The sequence below is a fragment of the Bubalus bubalis genome, chromosome 13 (assembly GCF_019923935.1).
Source record: "Bubalus bubalis isolate 160015118507 breed Murrah chromosome 13, NDDB_SH_1, whole genome shotgun sequence".
In the NCBI taxonomy this organism is placed as follows: Eukaryota; Metazoa; Chordata; class Mammalia; order Artiodactyla; family Bovidae; genus Bubalus; species Bubalus bubalis.
The window spans coordinates 19,266,557-19,288,139 of NC_059169.1; the positions used below are offsets into that span (position 1 = coordinate 19,266,557).

Consider the following 21,583-nt stretch of genomic DNA (forward strand, 5'->3'; position numbering starts at 1 on the left):
AGCTGAATCTCCAATACTTTGGCCACCTGATGCAAAAAATTGACTCATTTGAAAAGACCCTGATGTTGGGAAAGATTGAAGGCAGGAGGAGAAGGGGATGACAGAGGATGAGATGGTTGGATGGCATCACTGAATCAATGGACATAAGTTTAAGTAAGCTCCAAGAGTTTATGATGGACAGGGAGGCCTGGCGTGCTGCAGTCCATGGGGTCGCAAAGAGTTGGACATGACTGAGCGACTGAACTGAACTCCTTTCTTCCTGCCTGACACTTGGGATTTCTATTTTACTGCTTTTCACCTAGTTATGACAGCAAAATAGTGAACCAACTACAAACATCCACTTCCTATCACAGCCCCTCAGTCTGTCAAGGACAGAGTTCCCTCCGTGTTCAGGCCTCAGGATCGCGCACTGCTCCGGGGTGACCAGAAGGGGGCAGCACCCGACAGCTCATGGCTGCTGGGTCCCTCCCCCACTGGTTATCCAGGCTCAGGGAACACTGACTCAACAAAGAATATCATCTAAGCTTCTACTCCGAGCAGACACAGTTCAAAACCCTGCCCCTTGAGATCTGGAGGCTCCCACAAGACCGTTTGTTTTGCTTATTCTTTTTTTATTATTTTGGCTGCTGCTGTGGGTCTTTGTTGGGGTGTGGGGGCTTAGTCGGAGAAGACAATGGCACCCCACTCCAGTACTCTTGCCTGGAAAATCCCATGGACGGAGGAGCCTGGTAGGCTGAAGTCGATGGGGTCGCTAGGAGTTGGACACGACTGAGAGACTTCACTTTCACTTTTCACTTTCATGCATTGGAGAAGGAAATGGCAACCCACTCAAGTGTTCTTGCTTGCCTGGAGAATCCCAGGGACAGGGGGACCTGGTGGGCTGCCATCTCTGAGGTTGCACAGAGTCGGACACGACTGAAGCGACTTAGCATCATCATCAGCAGCAGCAGGGGGCTTAGTTACTCCATAGCATGTGAGATCTTAGTTCCTCAACCAGGGATGGAACCAGAGTCCCCTGTATTGGAAGGTGGATTCTGAACCACTGGACCACCAGATAAGTCCCTGGAACCATTTATTTTAAACCTTAAAGATCAAGACCAAGTCACATCATTTCATGAATGAGACCTGGGTACCTGAGAACTGCCCATCTGGCTGTCTAGGGGAGCAGGTTACATGTCTGTCTCCTGCCTCCCAGCCCAGCAGGGGCTTCATTCAGACTCAGCTTCTCTCCAAAACCCTAAATGCCTTCCCCTTCCCCTCCAAGGACTCTCTCACCTATGACCTAACCTGACAGCCCTAATTACTAATAACCCCAGCAAGGGACACAGTCCTTCCATAGGCAAGGCCAGGGCAACAGAACAGGGTGTTCTGGACTACAGTGCAATTTACAAAGAAGTCTGTGACCATGTTATTAAGTTCTTGAAAGAACAAGATAGTTCATTTTAAAATGCTGCATGCTGCTGCTGCTGCTAAGTCACTTCAGTTGTGTCTGACTCTGTGCGACCCCATAGACGGCAGCCCACCAGGCTCCCCCGTTTCTGGGATTCTCCAGGCAAGAACACTGGAGTGGGTTGCCATTTCCTTCTCCAATGCATGAAAGTGAAAAGTGAAAGTGAAGTCTCTCAGTCGTGTCTGACCCTCAGCGACCCCATGGACTGCAGTGTACCAGGCTCCTCCGTCCATGGGATTTTCCAGGCAAGAGTACTGGCGTGGGGTGCCATTGCTCCATAGTTTGGTACAAAAGCAATTCAATTGACACCTGCGCACACTGGGGGAGAGGATGCAGGGGACAGAAGGACAGACGCAGTGATGGGTCCACTTGAACACCTGCACAGAGGACGTATTGTCGGGCTCTCGCATCTGCTGCTCTGGGCTGCGGGCTGCCTGGCCACACTCTGTGTGATGACCGGCTCAGGGCACCGCCCTGGCCCTGATGTGACTACAGCTCAGCTTTACTGAGCACCACCACGAGAGCCTCAGTGCCGCCACTCCTCAGGGGCACCTCTCCAGCCCCAGAAATCTGGGAAACCACAACAGCTGTGTTTCCTGTTTTGATGCTAAGACTGCTAATACTACCTGCTTTTGGACTGAATGAAAGGCAAGACCTACTGTTTACATAATTCAAAGTTAGTGACTGCCAGGTGGTGAACACAGAGTTCTTTCTGTATCTGTGCCTGCTGTCACACCATTGCCAACCAATTTGAGAGCTAACACCACAACTCTGCCTTCCCCTCCACAGCTCCCACGGCAGCTGCCACATCAGGTGTAACTAAAAGCACTAACTCAGCTCACAACCCGCGCCAAAGTCTGCCTCTGATGCAGCCAGGTTCTTTGGAGGAACTGTCCATTCTTGGGTGTGTAGGCTGTAATTTTCTTTCTCTATAGATTTGCAAATCTAAAACCCAAAATTACCACACCCTATGGGCTTCCTTGATGACTCAAATGGTAAAGAATCCGCCTACAATGTGCCGAGACCCAAGTTTGATCCCTGGGTAGGGAAGATCCTCCTGGAGAAGGGAATGGCAACCCACTCCAGTATTCTTGCCTGGAGAATTCCATGGACAGAAGAGCCGGGCGGGCTATAGTCCATGGGGTCACAAAGAGTTGGACCCAACTGAGCAACTAACACTAACCCCACCCTCTGAAAACAGACCTGCTAAATTAACAAGGGCTGGAGTGTAACTCACTGAAACCAAAATATCATCTTTCAATATGTCCCACATGGAAGATGCTATTCTGGGATCCTTAATTTTTCAAGGGATGCATATAGGAGCATTGCTCTTGAAGAAAAATCAGTTAAATCATTTTGCTCAAGGGGAATATTTAAAGTCCTCTGCATGAATATTTGTGGCTTCTTCTTATACCTTAAATGCCTGCTGCTGTGGGATTAGATTCTCTCTTCTTTACATGCCAAATGTAACTCTGGAAAACACTGTCCTGTGCAGACAGCCTCATGACCCTTTTGCAGGTGCAGTGAAAATCACTTAGCAGTCCCTAGGCAAGATTACTAGAGTGGGTTGCCATTCCCTTTTCCAGGGGATTTTCCCAACCTAGGAACCGAACCTGGGTCTCCTGCACTGCAGGCAGATTCTTTACCATGGAGCCACCACGGAAGCCCAATATTGTAAAGTAATTAGCCTCCAATTAAATTTTTTTAAAAAGTAGTCATTTTAAAGCCTGAAAGATGCATTATTTTTATTCGAACTCAGGATGTACTTTAGTGACCAGAATTGAGAAGAAGGTGCTAAGTGAGCATCAATCAGGTGGATTTTTGGCTATCATTTAAAAAGTGGAATAAATTTAAAAATTTAGTATCCTTAGAGTAAAATTTTGTGCTTGATAACAGTTTTTTGCAAATGGAAAAAAAGATGCATTGTTCCAGATTTTAAAAAATGAATGGAAAGGACAAAAAAATAGTAAAGTACAACAGATTATTGTTCATACTTATAAAGCACTTTGTATCATTTAGAAATTAAAGAACAATGCCTTAAAGTCTAGACCTAACCTAAAATGCTGATGATTTGCTATTTCACATTAAAGAAGGGAAAAGTTGGTCTGAGGATGTAACTGTTGATGTGGGCAATAAAAAATCTGCTCTAAGATACTACACTGTTATAACTGAAAACTTACCTACTTTATTTCAAGCCTGAGTAACTTAAACAATTTATATGAAGTCAAAAGCCTTCATCTATGGAACCACCCTAAATTTTTCTTATGACTGTTAAAAAGTATAAAGTTGATTTAATTATATTTTCCTTTGTACTTCAAAAAAGTATCCTAACTGTTGTACCTTAAGATTTCCACCAAGCTTTCTTAAAATGTAACTTTTATGAGGCAAGAAAGAAGTTGTTTTAGAATCATTTACTAACTCTTTAACGTGACAATCATTTTAAGTTTTGACACAGAAAATGTGAACAGTGTAATTTCAGAAAAAAATTTTAGTTGATCGGATTACTGTTGATTTTTAATGATGATTGTGCTAGGTAAATAGATAGTACTTTTTATTTCTTCTCACCTATCTTTTTTTTCTTAGTTCCAATTTCTGTGGTATGGTAAGCATGCATACTTTCATCTCTTTAGTTTCCTTATGAATCACTAGTTTTTTCAGGTTTAGAGGGATCCTTCTTCCCTGCCTTTGACACACAGGATTAGTTCAGGGGCTTAAGTCAGTTTAAAATGAGCTTTTGCTCATTAAGGCTCCAGGTCATTAAGGCTTTTTTGTTTTAGTTTCCTTACCCTACAATGGCTGAATTTAGCACTTGGTTTTCAATATTATATAGTAAGATATAACAAGTTGCTCTTGACCATTTCTTAAACCAAAATTCCTTACATTTAGATAATTAAAGGTTCATAAAATGAAGATTTACTATTTCTTCATTGCTTGCTGGTACAGCTATAGTTTGTTTTATTCACAAGTTTATACATATCCCTAATGTTTTCAAGTGCCTTAATTGTTTAATATCTCTGGCTTCAAAGGTTTCTGGGAAAAGATATGCTTACCTCACATTTGTGTATCTCCCTCAGTAGTGACAGTCTAGGTACCTCACAAAAAATGTTATTATGGTGCCATGGCTGTTAGTTTTTAGTGAGTGCTATTAGACTAGATTCAGTTGAAAATATTTAGAATTTCTATTCCATGAAAGTGGTAAAAATTAGCTGCAATACCAGAATCATCATTTACCTAGATAGGAATACCTTTGCTTTGCTCAGTCACTCTGCAACCCTATGGACTCTACCCACCAGGCTCTTCTATCCGTGGGATTCTCCAGGCAAGAATACTGGAGGGAGTTGCCATTTCCTTCTCCAAGGAAACTTTGCCACACAATAATGTTCACATTGTTATCTATTTTTGTGAAAATGTAGCTGATGAAGCCTCTCATCTCTGTAATTTTGAATTCTGCTCTAACAGAATCATAATATCCCATTAGTTAGATTTTACAAGAACCTTACAACAGAACTCACAGCCTTTTCCCCTCTTCCTTCAGCAGTTTAGTATCTTGAGTTAGTGATAATGTGTGTGTGTGTTTTTTTTAACTCTAGAAGCTATATAGAAACCTTTTCAGATTTTTCATCTGATTTATTCACATGGACTGTAGTATAACTAAAATCCCTTATTCTACCTTACAGGCATTTGCTGCACAGGCAGACTGCTGCATACAGATATTTTTATTTCAGTTAATTAATAACTGCAGAACATATACTGAACTGATTTAAAGTAAATCTACATATTTGCTTGGAACAAAAGAAATCTGCTCATAAGTTCATACAAAGTATGTATTAGCATTTACATAAAATGGTCTTTATAATGGAATTTTAGTGGTACTTTCTATAAATGCTTCAAGAGCATTATGACGAGAAACACCAACCAGAAGGTAAATCCACTGTATTAAGGTAGCAGAAGCTCTCAAGTTAGATCAGACACCTTCTGTGAGTTTCCATGGACAGAAGGTACAGGGTTATGGTTTCATGTATCTAGGAACAAACCACTGGTTGTCGGTGGGGACAGCAGCTGCTGAGTCAGAAGCAGGTGAACAGGATGCAGGTGGCACCACAGAGTCACAGGCACGGAAGACAGGGTGAGTCTACAGTCAGGACACGTGCTCTGTGGTCCCCACTCTGACAGCCCGGCTCCTGGGCGCTGCTGTGGAGGGTGGACCCTCTGGTGGAGGCGCTGCCTCCCTGAGTCCCTCCAGCCCTGGGGGTGGGAGCAGCTTCCTGCCTTTGATAACCCCTGGGTTGTCTCACACACCACTGTTTTTCCCTTTCTGCTTTTTTCTCCCTCTTTTATCATCTGCGTAACTAATTCCCTGCATGGAACTCCCTCTCCTGCAGTGGGGTTCTGTTTTCCTAACCAATCCTCACTGATACAGGAGGGTGAGCACAGAAGACCACAGAACCGGGGAGCAGCGGGGCATTTCAGTTGGTAAAGGGGCTGCACTGGGTGTGTGATACTGACAACTTCTTGAGACCAGACCCTGTTGTTTTTTCTGTTTGACTGAACCTAACAAATAATAACCCTGTATACAAGACAGCAAAAGAGACACTGATGTATAGAACAGTCTTTTGGACTCTGTGGGAGAGGGAGAGGGTGGGATGATATGGGAGAATGGCATCGAAATACGTATAATGTCATATATGTAACGAGTCGCCAGTCCAGGTTCCATGCACGATACTGGATGCTTGGGGCTGGTGCACTGGGACAACCCAGAGGGATGGTATGGGGAGGGAGGAGGGAGGAGGGTTCAGGATGGGGAACACATGTATACCTGTGGTGGATTCATTTCGATATTTGGCAAAACCAATACAATATTATAAAGTTTAAAAATAAAATTAAATAAATAAATAAATAAAAGAAGACTACAAAAAAAAAAAAAACAAATAAGATGATGGACAGGGAGGCCTGGCATGCTGCGATTCATGGGGGTCGCAAAGAGTCAGATAGGACTGAGCTGAACTGAACTGACTGAACTGAAAAGTGTTGGAAATCTCTAGCTCTCCTAGTCAGCTTCCATACAACATAATCCTTTAACTAGGAATCACTGGTGCTCATTATGATCACCTGCTGTCTCCTCCTACCCTGGCTACCACCAAAGTATTCAGAACCATCCAGAAGCTCAGGATGGGAGAGCCCCCACTCTACCCCACAGCAAAGATCCAGATCATGGCCTCATTCTGTATATAATAAACTGGTCTGAAAATCAAGGCAAAAAATATATGTTGATTCCCCAAGGCCTCTTTAAAAACTAGTTGTTTATTTTTCAGATAATCCATATCACATTGCAGCATTTTATCTGTCCAATTCTGTAAATGCTAACATTACAAATGTATGGACTTTAAGTTCAAAATGTGCTAATACTTTGAAAGCTCTCTTGAAAATGAGAGAGACAGCAACATGTCAAACATCTTAGGTTGATACTATAATCTCCATTAGATACAAACATTAGTCCCTATTTTGAATAATTTTGTAACATACTTTTAGTAAATGAGCAAGTCACATTTTACACCATGGGTAAAATCTAAAAATTCTCCAGTGAATCTTAGTCACAGTTGTCTGTTAGCAATCATGATCTTGGAATGGAAGATCTGTTACCTCATCCCAAAAAGCAGTGAAGTCTTGCATGTCCACCATCACTTCACCCTCTGATGGCAGCTGAGTGTTGACCTGTGGTATTTCATCAAGTAATAAAAAATTCTACAGAAATGAGGCAAAAAAAAAAAAAAACCAGATTGTAAAAAAACAGATTGTTAAACTGCAGGAAGAAAGCACAAACAAAAACAATGCTTTCCTGGGATTTGCAAACTTTGAACAGTCTAAATATGTTTTGCTAACTGTACTTAAAGTATTAGTTCACATCAAAACTTATTATGCAATACATGAGACCCCAGTTCGATTCCTGGGTTGGGAAGACCTGCTGAAGAAGGGTTAGTCTACCCACTCCAGCTGTGGCTTCCCTTGTGGTCAGCTGGTAAAGAATCCACCAGCAATGCAAGAGACCTGGGTTTGATCCCTGGGTTGGGAAGATGCCCTGGAGAAGGGAAAGGCTACCCATTCCAGTATGCTGGCCTGGAGAATTCCACAGAATGTATAGTCCATAGGGTTGCAAAGAGTCAGACACAACTGACCAACTTTCACTTTCACTCAGAACATATTAAATAATGTATGGAATAATATATTACATAATTACTATTATTACATAATTAATAATTACTATTATTACAGCTCATGGTATATATCAATATAATCATATAATATAGTGTATTTGTTGTTGCTCAGTCACTAAATCGTGTCTGACTCTGCAATCCCACGGATTGCAGCACTCCAGGATCCCCTGTCCATCACTATCTCCAAGAGTTTGCTCAGACTCATGTCTGTTGAGTCAGTGATGCTATCCAACCATCTCACCCTCTCTCGTCCCCTTCTCCTCTTGCCCTCAATCTTTCCCAGCATCAGGGTCTTTTCCAATGAGTTGGCTCTTGGCATTAGATAGCCAAAGTATTGGAGCTTCAGCATCAGACCTTCCAATGAATACTCAGGGTTGATTTCCTTTAGGATTGGCTGGTTTGATCTCCTTGCAGTCCAAGGGGCTCTCAAGAGTCTTATCCAGCACCACTGTTCAAACCATCAATTCTTCCGTGCTCAGCCTTCTTTATGGTCCAACACTCACATCTATACATGACTAGTGGAAAAACCATACTTTTAACTATAGGGAACGTTGTTGGCAAAGTAATGTCTCTGCTTTTTAATACACTGTCTAGGATTGTCATAGCTTTTCTTCAAAGAAGCAAGGGTCTTTGAATTTCATGGCTGCAATCAGCACCTGCAGTGATTTTGGAGCCCAAGAAAATAAAGTCTGTTTCTGTTTCCATTGTTTCCCCATCTATTGCCATGAAGTAATGTGATGAGATGCCATGATTGTAGTTTTCTGAATGCTGAGTTTTAAGTCAGCATTTTCACTCTCCTCTTTCACCTTCATCAAGAGGCTGTTTAGTTCCTCTTCACTTTCTGCCATAAGGGTGGTGTCATCTGCATGTCTGAGGTTATTGATATCTCTCCCAGCAATCTTGATTCCAGCTTGAGCTTCATCCAGCCCAACATTTCTCATGATGTACTCTGCATATAAGTTAAAAAAGCAAGGTTACAATATATAGCCTTCATGTACTCCTTTCCCAAATTGGAACCAGTCCATTATTCGATGACCAGTTCTAACTGTTGCCTCTTGACTTGCATACAAGTTTGACAGGAGACAGGTAAGGTGGTTTGATATTCCCATCTCTTTCATGATTTTCCACAGTTTGTTGTGATCCACACAGTCAAAGGCTTTAGAGTAGTCAATGAAGCAGTAGCAGATGTCTTTCTGGAATTCTCTTGTTTTTCTATGATCCAACGGATGCTGGAAATTTGATCTCTGGTTCCTTTGCCTTTTCTAAATCCAGCTTATATATCTGGAACTTCTTGGTTCACATAATGGTGGGAATTATAAATGTGAAAAAAAGAGGGCAGTTAGAGAGAGGATTAAGCAGTAAATAAAGAGGGGACAGGGATGAAAAGGCAGACGCAAAAGGTGGCTCAGATATCAACAAGCAGAACATCTGTAGAGGAAAGAACTCATTTTTGAACACAGAGAATTAAGTGAATCTGAGGCCACTCTTCCTGTCCAAGGAGCAGGGAGCTCTCAGTAAGTTCCTCCCCTCCCAGCCCAGAGAGGAATCCTGTACCCCAGGACTGTGCACAGTCACTGCCTGGTCACTGGAGTCAGCACAGGAGATGCACTCTGTTTGCTTCTCCTGCTTTTACACATTTTAGTCACTCTGCAGACATCACTACACAAGAGCCCTGTGCTACTGCTACTTATATATACTACTGTCCCTACAAGAGAACCATTCTTATGATATCTGTAATGCACTCTACCTAAGAAGAAAGGGGAGTATCTACAACATTCTGGGAAGGCTGCCAGCTTTGGCACTGAGAGAGCTAAATATCTCCTAACTGGAACACAGTGATACCAAACAAAAGGGCATTTTACAAAAAATCCACCAACAACTGAAAACAATTATTTGTCTCCAAACCTTGATTCTTCGGATGCTGACAACAGCCTCTGACACCTTCTCGACAGCCATGGGGAAGTAGAGGGTGCTCGAGAACCGCAGAGCCTCAATCAGCGTCACCACCACAAACACCTGGCTGGCTGTGATCCGGTTGTCAAGGAGCTCATTGGTGATGAAGGTGACAAAAATCATAATCTTGCTGATAGCGAAAAATGATGCCAAATTCATGCCCCTAAGGTAGGAACTTTTCAGAATCCTGGAAATTTCCTTCCTGAAAAGGAGAGTAGGAAAGAGGTTTTAAAAGAAGCATCGACATCCAAGGCATGACTTCAAGTCCTCACATGGAGACACTACACAGTGCATGCCTGGGGCTCCGTCCCAACACCAGGACACACACTTCATCACCACTTCACTCTTCCAACTAAAGAGAGGCTTCATGTCACCCTTTTAAACACTGTTGGTCAATTGGACTGGGTTTGAACATTCTTTCAACAAGCATTCATAACCACAAGTCCTGGGCCAGGTCCCCACTGATGACAGAAAAACACAGCCTGCCCCCTCCAGGAGCTCATGAACTTGTGCAGAAGAGAATAAGACACTCGAAAATTGTGAGACACCAAAACATCAGCCAGATGCAGGCACCATAGACCCCATGGAAGCACATGTCCTGGCTATTGTAAATAGTGCTGCAATGAACACTAGGGTACATGTGTCTTTTTGAACTCTGGCTTTCTCAGAGTACATGTCCAGTAGTGGGATTGCTGGGTCATATGGTAGATTTATTCCTAGTTGTTTAAGGAACCTCCAACCTGTTTTCCATGACAGCTATATCAATATACACTCCCACCAACAGGAGGAGGGTATTGTTTGTACACTTTTTGTTGATGGTCATTTGGACCAGTATAAAGTGATGCCTCATTGTAGTTTTGATTTGCATTTCTCTCATAATGAGAGATGTTGAGAATTTTTTTCATGTGTTTATTGGCTATCTGTATGTGTTCAGAAGCATATATAATTTTTCCTTTAAGAAGATGGTAACTGGAACAGCAGGTTAAAATGACATCTTCTCTATTCCACTTAACCCTCCTGTCAACATGTGAGGTGTGAAGTTCATATTTAAGTTCATCTTCATGTGAAAACTTAATAAGACTTCTAAATTCAATCAGTAAAAATAGGAGGGAAAGTACAAAAATATGGTGTGATATATACAAAAACTTACCTTCTCAGTCTGGTAATAAGGTCTATAAATGACTTTTCCCAAGCATTCATTTTTATTGTTTTGATGCCAGTTATGACTTCGCTCATGATCCTGATCCTATCATCAGTGAGAGCTGCGGTCTTACTCCTGAGGGGACAGATAGGAGAGATGAGCCTCAGTGACCACACCCCAACTTTCTGTAGCAGCAGCAGTAGGGGGCACAGGGAGGGACCAGGGATCCATGATTCCTTACAGCTCTTCTGTGCTGACATCACAGGCAGGTCCTTCTCGAAGTGCAAATGGAGAAAAAGACTTTTAGAAGTCAACCACTCAGCCCAACTCAAGGAGTAACTTGGAGAGCTCGCAGTACTGGCTGAGGAAGACCCAAAGTAAGTCAGGTATAAATTCTCTGCCCAAGGAGGTCACAGTTGGGCAGAGAAGGCAAAAAGACACTGAATCGAACAGGAAGACAGTGTCTGTGCTATGATAAAATAGGAGAGAAGTGCTGGGGAGCAGAAAAGATGGGACTGTAAATTCTACCAGGAAAGCAGAACAAGAAGAAATTCAGAGACCTGATAGCAGTGGAACAGGGCCTCGAAGGATAAGGAACATCTCTTCATAGCCGACAGGAAAGGAAATTGCAAATAGACAAAAATATCACATGTAAAGTCATAAAAAAAAAAGAGAGAGAAATCTCAAGGGAAAAAAAAAAACTTCAAAGAGCACAACGCTCCACCACCTGACAACCTGGACAATGATCCACCTCCAACCCTCTGGGACCTGCTTCAGGTCTATCTCTTCGCCATTAGGTCCTTCATCACCAGCCACTGTTCTATCACATATGCTGCTGGGACTGTGGGGCTGTATAAAGACATAGTTAATTAAGACTGACTTTGTTCTTGAGGCTCTTATAAGTTAATGGAAACACTGAATTGAAAACAAGACATGAACATAGATACCTGAAAATTGCTCTACTACAATCATAACAAAAATACATGCAGCTAAAATTGAGCCTATAGGATTATTACTATTTAATAATGCTTAAATAACTTCACTATAGGTAACTTCTGCTCAAGGACATTCCACTTATTCAGGTATGGTGATGGGAGGAGCCAGTGAGTGCCATCACCTATCTCTCTTCAAAATCAGCCTGCAGCTTAGGCCTGGAGCCTCCACTGGCTAAGCCTGAAGGGCCTACAATACATGCAAAGAAGAGACTAGAAAAGGCATTGGTTTTGTTTTTGAACAGAAGCATTAAGCAAATGGTGAATGCTACCAAGCACATATCACCTATTTTTTAAACCAGTGTTTCCCTTACCTGAGTGATGAAAATGAATTTCCAGTGCAGCTTTGCAAAAGCAGAAGAATAATGAGAACCATCATCCCAGCAAGACACGATATTCCTATTTCCATCCAGAGCAGGGCAGTCACTGCGATAGCCTGCAGTGGCCCCACCCACAGATAGTGCAAGAACGTTGTTACCTTAAAAGAGAAAGACAAAGCCTTCTTAGGACTGGATAAAGTCAAAACCAGTAAGGAGACAGCATACAAACAATCTTCTCTGAAGGAACAAACAGGAATCTAAAAGGAAGTGATCTCAGTGAGTTTTAAACCTGATGAAGCAGAAACCCAAGTGTCCACCCCAGATGACACTGTTCCGGGGTAGCACAGGGTCAGCCTCAGTTAGGTCCCAGGAGAACCTGACCAGTCACACTGAATGAAGATGTTGATTTTTTCCACAACACAGATGAGCTCAGGGGTTCTCCAAACTCTCTCTGTCCCAAAATTCAGCCCCTATCTCCTCAGAAGAGCCTATATTATGGTATCTACCACACTTTCTGATAATTACTCATGTATTTACCTTCCAGACAGGCTGTGGCCTTTCCAGGGCAGAAATTAAGACTTATTCATCTTTCAAATTAAGTAGAGGCCTTACATCATGTTTGATGAATAATTGAAGGGGAATTGAAAGTGTTAGTCGCTTAGTCATCCAACTCTTTGCAACCCCATGGATTATAGCCCACCAGGCTCCTCTGTCCATGGAATTATCCTGGCATGACAACTGGAGCAGGGTGCCATTTCCTTCTCCAGGGAATGTTCCTGACCCAGGGATCAAACCTGGGCATCGTGCATTGCAGGTGGACTCTTTACCATCTGAGCTACCAGGTAAGCTCCCAAACTTAAAGGCAGTATCATCCAGGAAAGAGAACTGTTCTATGCAGATCTGGCCAACAGCTGCAACACCCTGGTAACATGATCTATTCATAAGGTATGTGTGAAATGGGTATGATGCGACAGCAGAGAGGAGGTTGTGCAAAGCTGGAGACCATCCACTTGGCATTATTCCTCAAAGGCTCCCTATGCAGCAGGCACTGAACTTGGTGCAGAAAAAGAACAATCCCTGCCCACCAAGCCTTCATCATCCAGAGGAGGAGGAAGACAGTCCAGCAACACCAACACCATGTGCCAAGAAGGACCACTGCAGGAGGACCCCAGGAACCCTAACCAAGCTGGGCAAGAACACTGCTGCCTGTCCATTACTGAAGTATGTTGCAGACCTTGTCAGAAAAACCAAACCCTCATCTATAGGACAACACATATTATCACATCCAAGCTGCACACAGAGGAAATGAGCATTGGATAAAGAGAACCTTTGTCTTATGTCCTCGATAGAACCCTCGCTGACACCAAACCCTGGCACCTGGCATCCCAATGAGCTAAACACAGTGAGAAGGAGGGGAAATGGAAGGGGATCCTTCAGGGGCAGCTCACCTGATCAAATCTGTTCATATCGTTGGACAGGAGGTTGACTATCTGGCCTGTGGTGGTCTTTCCCATGGCTGAGCTACTCAGGCGAAGTGACTGAAATGAGAGAAACATACAGAGAATAGGATTTCTACAGTGATACCAAGTAGTCTGAGAACATAGCAAAAAGGAGTGCATTTTCACGGGGTCTTGTGTGGTGTCAGGATGAGCAGAATGATGCCTGAAATCAGGGCTCTAGGGACCCATGTTCATCCTTAGATGATTAAATATGGCAGCAGCCCTGCCTTCAAGGACAGCAAAAGGAGGAGCAGGAGGTAGACGCAAAACCCTCCACCCTGTTTCTCAGTGAACTTAGACCTGCCCGAAGGATAAAGGAATATAGACTTAGACTTACGGGTCAACTAAAGTAATTTTGAGCCAAAAACTAGACAGCATATTAAAAAGCAGATATCATTATGCTGACAAAGGTCCATATAGTCAAAGCTATGGTTTTTCCAGTTGTCATGTACAGATGTGAGAGCTGGACCATAAAGAAGGGTGAGCACCAAAGAACTGATGCTTTCGAAATGTGGTTCTAGAGAAGACTCTTGAGAGTCCCCTGGACAGCTAGAAGATCCAACCACTCAAACCTAAAGAAAATCAACCCTGAATACTCATTGTAAGGACTGATACTGAAACAAGCTCCAACAGTTTGGCTGCCTGATGCCAAGAGCCGATTCATTGGAGAAGATCCTGATGCTGGGAAAGATTAAGGGCAGGAGGAGGAGGGGGCAACAGAGGATGAGATAGTTGGATGGCATCCTTGACTCAATGGACATGAGTGTGTGCAAACTCCGGGAGATAATAAATGACAGGGAAGGCTGGTGTGCTGCAGTCCATGGGGCCACAAAGAGTTGGACTGGACTTAGCAAATGAACAACAACAAGATGAATGTGGAGAGGCCGCCTTAAGGAAAGAGATTAGGGGACTTGGACTATAAATCTGGTCAGTCATTAATTCCAGGTGAGACATCATTTAAAAACTTTGGTCTTAGTTTCCTCATTCTAAAACTAACCAGTATAATATTCAAAACACTAATCCTGTGAGGAACTTATGTTCTTAATGCCAGTCTGCTGACTTTACAAAAAACACAGACTGTGCTGTACAATCCCTTGATTTGATAAAAAGCTCTGAAAAATTCCCTGGAGAACTGAGAAACCTGAACAGACCACCTTGAGCTGTTTCAACAGACCATCAGCTGGAGCCATGGATCCAAACAAAATATCATGGTTCATAAATTCTTTATATTTAGTCTTCAAGTTAAACAGAAAAATCAATGCTCAAGAGAAAATGTAAAATGATGTAGCCATAATGGAAGAGATGGCATTTCCTCAAAAACCAAACATGAAATTAGTATACAGCATAGCAATTTCATTTCCCAGAATGTACCCAGAATAATTTAGAGCATGAATTTTACTGGTCATTTGTGCACCCTTTTCATAGCACCATTATGTACAACAGTCAAAAGGTAGAAACAACTCAAATGTCCACTAACAGATAAATAGATAGTCAGTCAGTCAGTCAGTACTCAAACTCAAGTCCATCGAGTTGATGATGCCATCCAACCATCTCATCCTCTGTCATCCCCTTCTCCTACTGCCTTCAATCTTTCCCAGCATCAGAGTCTTTTCCAGTGAGTCAGTTCTTTGCATCTGGTGGCCAAACTATTGGAGTTTCAGCTTCAGCATCAGTCCTTCCAATGAATATTCAGGGTTGATTTCCTTTAGGATGGACTGGTTTGATCTCCTTGCAGTCCAAGGGACTCTCAAGAGTCTTCTCCAACACCACAGTTCAAAAGCATCAATTATTTGGTGCTCAGCTATCTTTAGATTCCAACTCTCATCCAAACATGACTGCTGGAAAAATCATAGCTTTGACTGGACAGACCTTTGTTGGCAAAATAATGTCTCTGCTTTTTAATATGCTGTCTAGGTTGATCATAGCTTTTCTTCCAAGGAGCAAGCATCATTTAATTTCATGGCTGCAATCACCATCTGCAGTGATGTTGGAGCCCAAAAAAATAAAATCTCTCATTCTTTCCATTGTTTCCCCATCTATTTGCTATGAAGTGATGGGATCGGATGCCATGATCATAATTTTCTGAATGTTGAGTATTAAACCAGGTTTTTCACTCTCCTCTTTCACTTTCATCAAGAGGCTCTTTAGTTCTTCTTCACTTTCTGGCATAAGGGTCGTGTCGTCTGCGTATCTGAGATATTTTTGATATTTCTCCCGGTAATCTTACTTCCAGCCTGTGCTTCATTCAGCCTGGCATTTCTCATGATGTGCTCTGCTATAAGTTAAATAAATAGGGTGGCAATATACAGCCTTGATGTACTCCTTTCCCGATTTGGAACCAGTCTGTTGTCCCATGTCTGGTTCTAACTATTGCTTCTAACTACTGCATACAAATTTCTGAGGAAGCAGGGTCAAGTGGTCTGTTATTCCCATCTCTTTAAGAATTTTCCACAGTTTGTGGTAATCCACACAGTTAAAAGCTTTGGCATAGTCAATAAAGCAGAAGTAGATGTATTTCTGGAACTCTCTTCCTTTTTCAATGATCCAACAGAGCTTGGCAATTTGATCTCAGGTTCCTCTGCCTTTTCTAAATTCACCTTGAACATTTGGAAGTTCATAGTTCACGTGCTCTTGAAGCTTGGATTGTAGAATTTTGAGCATTACTTTGCTAGCATGTGAGATGAGTGCAACTGTGGGGTAGTTTGAACATTCTTTGGCATTGCTTTTCTTTGGGATTGGAATGAAAACTGACCTTTTCCAGTCCTGTGGCCACTGCTGAATTTTCCAAATTTGCTGGCATATTGAGTGCAGCATTTTCACAGCATCATCTTTTAGGATTTGAAATAGTTCACCTGGAATTCCATCACCTCCACTAGCTTTGTTCATAGTGATGCTTCCTAAGGCCCACTTGACTTCACATTCCAGGATGTCTGGCTCTCGTCCAGTGATCACACCATCATGGTTATCTGGGTCATGAAGATCTTTTTAGTATAGTTCTTCTGTGTATTGGTGCCACCTCTTCCTAATATCTTTTGCTTCTGTTAGGTCCATACCATTTCTGTCCTTTATTGTGCCCATATTTGCATGAAGTATTCCCTTGGTATCTCTAATTTTCTTGAAGAGATCTCTAATCTCTCTCATTCTATTGTTTTCCTCTATTTCTTTGCACTGATCACTGAGGAAGGCATTCCGATTTCTCCTTGCTATTCTTTGGAACTCTGAATTCGAATGAGTATATCTTTGCTTTTCTCCTTTGTCTTTAGCGTCTCTTCTTTTCTCAGCTATTTGCAGGGTCTCCTTAGACAACCATTTTGCCTTGTTGCATTTCTTTTTCTCAGGAACGGTCTTGATCATGGCCATCTGTACAATGTCAAGAACCTCCATCCATAGTTCTTCAGGCAGTTTGTCTATCAGATCTAATCCCTTGAATCTATTTGTCACTTCCACTGTATAATCATAAAGGATTTTATTTAGGTCATACCTGAATCAGTTCAGTTCAGTCGCTCAGTCATGTGCAACTCTTTGCAACCCCATGGACTGCAGCACACCAGGCCTCCCTGTCTATCACCGACTCCCGGAGTTTACTCAAACTCATGTCCATTGAGTCGGTGATGCCATCCAACCATCTCATCCTCTGGCATCCCCTTCTCCTCCCACCTTCAATCTCTCCCAATGTCAGGGTCTTTTCAAATGAGTCACTTCTTCGCATCAGGTGGCCAAAATATTGGAGTTTCAGCTACTGCATCAGTCCTCCCAATGAACACTCAGGACTGATCTCCTTTGGGATGGATTGGTTGGATCTCTTTGCTTCCAAGGGACTCTCAAGAGTCTTCTCCAACACCACAGTTAAAAAGCATCAATTCTTCAGTGCTCAGCTTTCTTTATAGTCAAACTCTCACACCCATACATGACTACTGGAAAAACCATAGCCTAGACTAAATGGACTTTTGTTGGCAAAGTAATGTCTCTGCTTTTCAATATGCTGTCTAGTTTGGTCATGACTTTCCTTCCAAGGGAAAGCATTTTTTAATTTCATGGCTGCAGTCACCATTTGCAGTGATTTTGGAGCCCCAAATAATAAAGTCTCTTACTGTTTCCCCATCTATTTGCCATAAAGTGATGGGACCAGATGTCATGATCTTAGTTTTCTCATTGATGAGCTGAATGGTCTAGTGGTTTTCCCTACTTTCTTCAACTTATGTCTGATTTTGGCAATAAGGATTTACACAATATTGTATATACATGTGAAGGAATATGATTCACCTTTAAAAAGGACTTAAATTTTGACATCTGTTCCAACATGGATAAATCTTGAAGACATTGTACTACATGACATAGAATAAATATTGTATGATTTCACTTAAATGAGGGACCTAGAGGAGTCAAATTCGTAGAAGGATGTAGTAGAGTCGTGATGACGAAGAGGAGGTGACTGGGGAGTGAGTATTTAATTAATGCAGAGGTTAAGTTTTGGAAGAAGAAAAAATTCTGGAGATGCAGAGTGGTGATGGCTGCACAAAAATGTGAATGTATTTAATGTCACTAAATGGTGCACTTAAAAAGTTAAAATGGTAAATTTTATGTTGTGTATGCTAAGTCACTGCTAAGTCACTTCAGTCGTGTCCGACTCTGTGTGACCCCATAGATGGCAGCCCACCAGGCTCCCCCGTCCCTGGGATTCTCCAGGCATGTTGTGTATATTTTACCACAATTGTTAAAATTATGAACCAAAGCTATAAGTAATTTTATCAAAAGGTAAATAAATGACAAATCATCTTTATATATGATACATCTCCCCAAATCATTCAAAATCACAAACTATGACTATGAGCTTAGCAGCCATCCCATTTCTAACACCCAATCTGATTTCTCCCCAGGACCAGGGGTCAGGAGGCGGAGCCTAAGTATGAACCACAGACGTTCACAGGGGCATTTCAGAGCCTCTCGGCAACCCCAGCTTTGCCCTAAGGAACCAGCCCACCTGTTACCTGCAGAGAAGTGTCTTATTTCTCCATCTCAGTAGGAATCTAGATGCAAGGCTGTCCATGAGGAAATTCCCATGTTTCTGGAATTTCAGGTTATGTATACAGTTTCTGACTTTGAAAGAAACAATTATTTTAGGCTAATTAAGCCAGTAAATGAACACTTTGGGAGATGTTCACATTCATATAAGCAACATACAAGGTCAGATCAGATTTCCCAAAAGAGGCATTCCAAAGTGTTAGTGGGAAGAGGAAGAAAACCAGGCAGACACTGGCTCACCTGTACAGCAAAGAAAGAGCTTTGTTTGCCTAAACCATCATCTCAAATATAACTTAAGATTTTCCCAGTAGAGTTCTGGTGAAATTTCCTGCATACTTATGGGAGCTAAGCATGATCTGGAAAGGTAAACATCTAGCTATTTTTTGGGGGGTGGGGGCTCCAAAATCACTGCAGATGGTGACTGCAGCCATGAAATTAAAAGACGCTTGGCTCCTTGGATGAGAAGCTATGACAAACCTCAGTTCAGTTCAGTTCAGTTGCTCAGTCTGACAGCCCTAGACAGCATATTAAAAAGCAGAGACATTACTTTGCCAGCAAAGATCCATCTAGTCAAAGCTATGGTTTTTCCACTAATCATGTATGGATGTGAGAGTCTGACTATGAAGAAAGCTAAGCACTGAAGAATTGATGTTTTTGAACTATGGTGTTGGAGAAGACTCTTGAGAGTCCCTTGAACTGCAAGGAGATCCAACCAGTCCATCCTAAAGGAAATCAGTCCTGAATATTCATTGTAAGGACTGATGCTGAAGCTGAAACTCCAATATTTTGCTACCTAATGTGAAGAACTGACTCACTGGAAAAGACCCTGATGTGGGGAAAGATTGAAGGAGGGAGAAGAAGGGGACGACAGAGGATGAGATGGTTGGATGTCATCACTGACTCAATGGACATGAGTTTGAGTAAACTCTGGGAGTTGGTGATGGACAGGGAGACCTGGTGTGCTGCAGTCCAAAGAGGTCTCAAAAAGTCGGACATGACTGAGCAACTGAACTGAACTGAATTTGTTGGGAAATCTGAGTATTTTGTCTACTAAATGGTACAACAAGGTGCAAGAGAATAACAAAGATGATGATGACTGACAATGAAGACCCTTAACTAGAGGGTATGTCACCCAAGGAGAATCTGGACTCATGTGCCATAGCCAAACACAGACAGTGAGATGCCAGGGCTCTGAGTTCACAGTCCCAAGATTTAACAAGATTTTACTAAAGGAAAGATGGGGAAAACACATCCTACATTTTACCCAGAAAAGTATTCCCAAGAAACAGAAGCTCTAGATAAGTAGCAAATAATAAGAGAAGCAATATTTTTCATTTAAATTTTTTGGTTTTAGCTTTCAATGAGGATTTTGTTTATTTGTAGTAAAAATTAAATGTATTTAATATGTGCAATGTGATATTTTGATGTAAATAAACATTGGGAAACAGTTACAGTAGAAAAACAAACATATGCCATCATCACATGTAGTTACCCTTTTGTATGTGTGGTGAGAACATTTAAGATCTACTCTCTCCACAAATTTCAACTATAAAATACAGTTATATAATTTTTTTCTAGAAAAAAGTAAACAGCCAAGGGCAAAGAGACATCCAAATCAAGTTTATAAACAGCCCTTCAGCTTATAACACTGGTGTATCTGTGGCAAATCCTTAATAAAATCACCAAAAATCCTTATTTCTTTTAAACTAGTTAAGACCTGGGTAAACTATGGAATAATTCTGCAGCATTTCTCAATACAAAATCACTGAACACATTAAATCAGGTCTTATTAAAAGTGCTAAAATGCATACTTAAGAAAAAAGAAGCACTGAATTAAACAACTTGAATGAATAGCAACAAATTCTCACCAAAATACTAAAAACAGTATGTGATTTCAAGTTTCATCCCAACATTCAGCTCTATTCTTTAATACCATTATAAACAATCATAACTATAGAATATAGTGAGTGAGTCTATGTTTGGCATGGATTCCATTTATATGTTTTTTTAGTTCACACAATTATATTCAATATGATTAGATGGGTCATTTAAAAATATAATCGTTTCCTTTCTCAAATACATTTTTTGCTCCTAGATTTAATTTTATAAATCCAGTCACTGAAGTTTACTTTTAAATACAACTTCAATGTAAAAGAAGGTTTTAATGAACAACAGAACGTCTACAAATACAGCTATGAGATATAAGTATTAAAACATTGAAAACCAATTTGATAATCAGAAATCATTACAAGCTGAGTGGATATTATGCAACAACCTGTGGATAAAAGTTATCAAAGGCAGCTCTGACACGATCTCAACACAAAACTTTTCATTATTTACCGGTAAAGTTTGCTTAAATGACAACAACAAAATTGGCCTGATGCAAATAGCAAGACTCTCTAGGAAGGTGTAAATGATCCCAGTTACAAATTTTTAGTTTTCAGAGAACTTTCCCAAAATGCTTCTGATGCTTGAGGGGAGGTACATACCGTGGTACCGAGTGACACTCACCTTGCGGTAGATCATATGGCACACGGCTACTCTCAGCCTCATCCCCACACGCTGCATGTGGTAGAAGTACAAGTGGTGCAGAATGGCCCACACGAGCACGCAGGTGCTCAGCCCTGCTGCATAGCCATAGGCTTCATGCAAAGCAGCAGAATTGGCAGGATCATAGTTTTCAATATAACTAACCATTTTCCCCAAAAATATGGGTTGAATTACTCTGGTGCCTTCCTGAAAGAAAAAAAAAAAAAAAACCTTAATTAGAAATACAAGTGATGTCAGTTTTTCTTAATACAAGCTTTATTTTTATTGTTAGCATGTTGAAAAAGCCATCTTGAGAAAATGCTACATTCATGGCTAATCTAAAAGAAAAATGCACAGATCCACTATCTCAAAAAAGACAGACAACAGTGTTAGTTTTAACATAAGCCAAAATCTTACATTCAAAGACATTAAGCCTTAGTGTTGGGTTGGCCAAAAAGTTCTTTT

At 41.6% G+C, this 21,583-nt stretch overlaps 1 protein-coding gene across 1 annotated transcript in view; it reads right to left on the minus strand.

The window, feature by feature from the left end:
* LOC123464531 (ATP-binding cassette sub-family C member 4-like) overlaps positions 1–21,583 on the minus strand; it is a 159,087-nt gene that overhangs the window by 108,127 nt on the left and 29,377 nt on the right. The window contains 6 exon segments of the mRNA XM_045162456.1: positions 7,091–7,192; positions 9,568–9,817; positions 10,766–10,891; positions 12,063–12,226; positions 13,517–13,606; positions 21,101–21,325. Coding sequence (XP_045018391.1) covers positions 7,091–7,192; positions 9,568–9,817; positions 10,766–10,891; positions 12,063–12,226; positions 13,517–13,606; positions 21,101–21,325 — 957 coding nt within the window.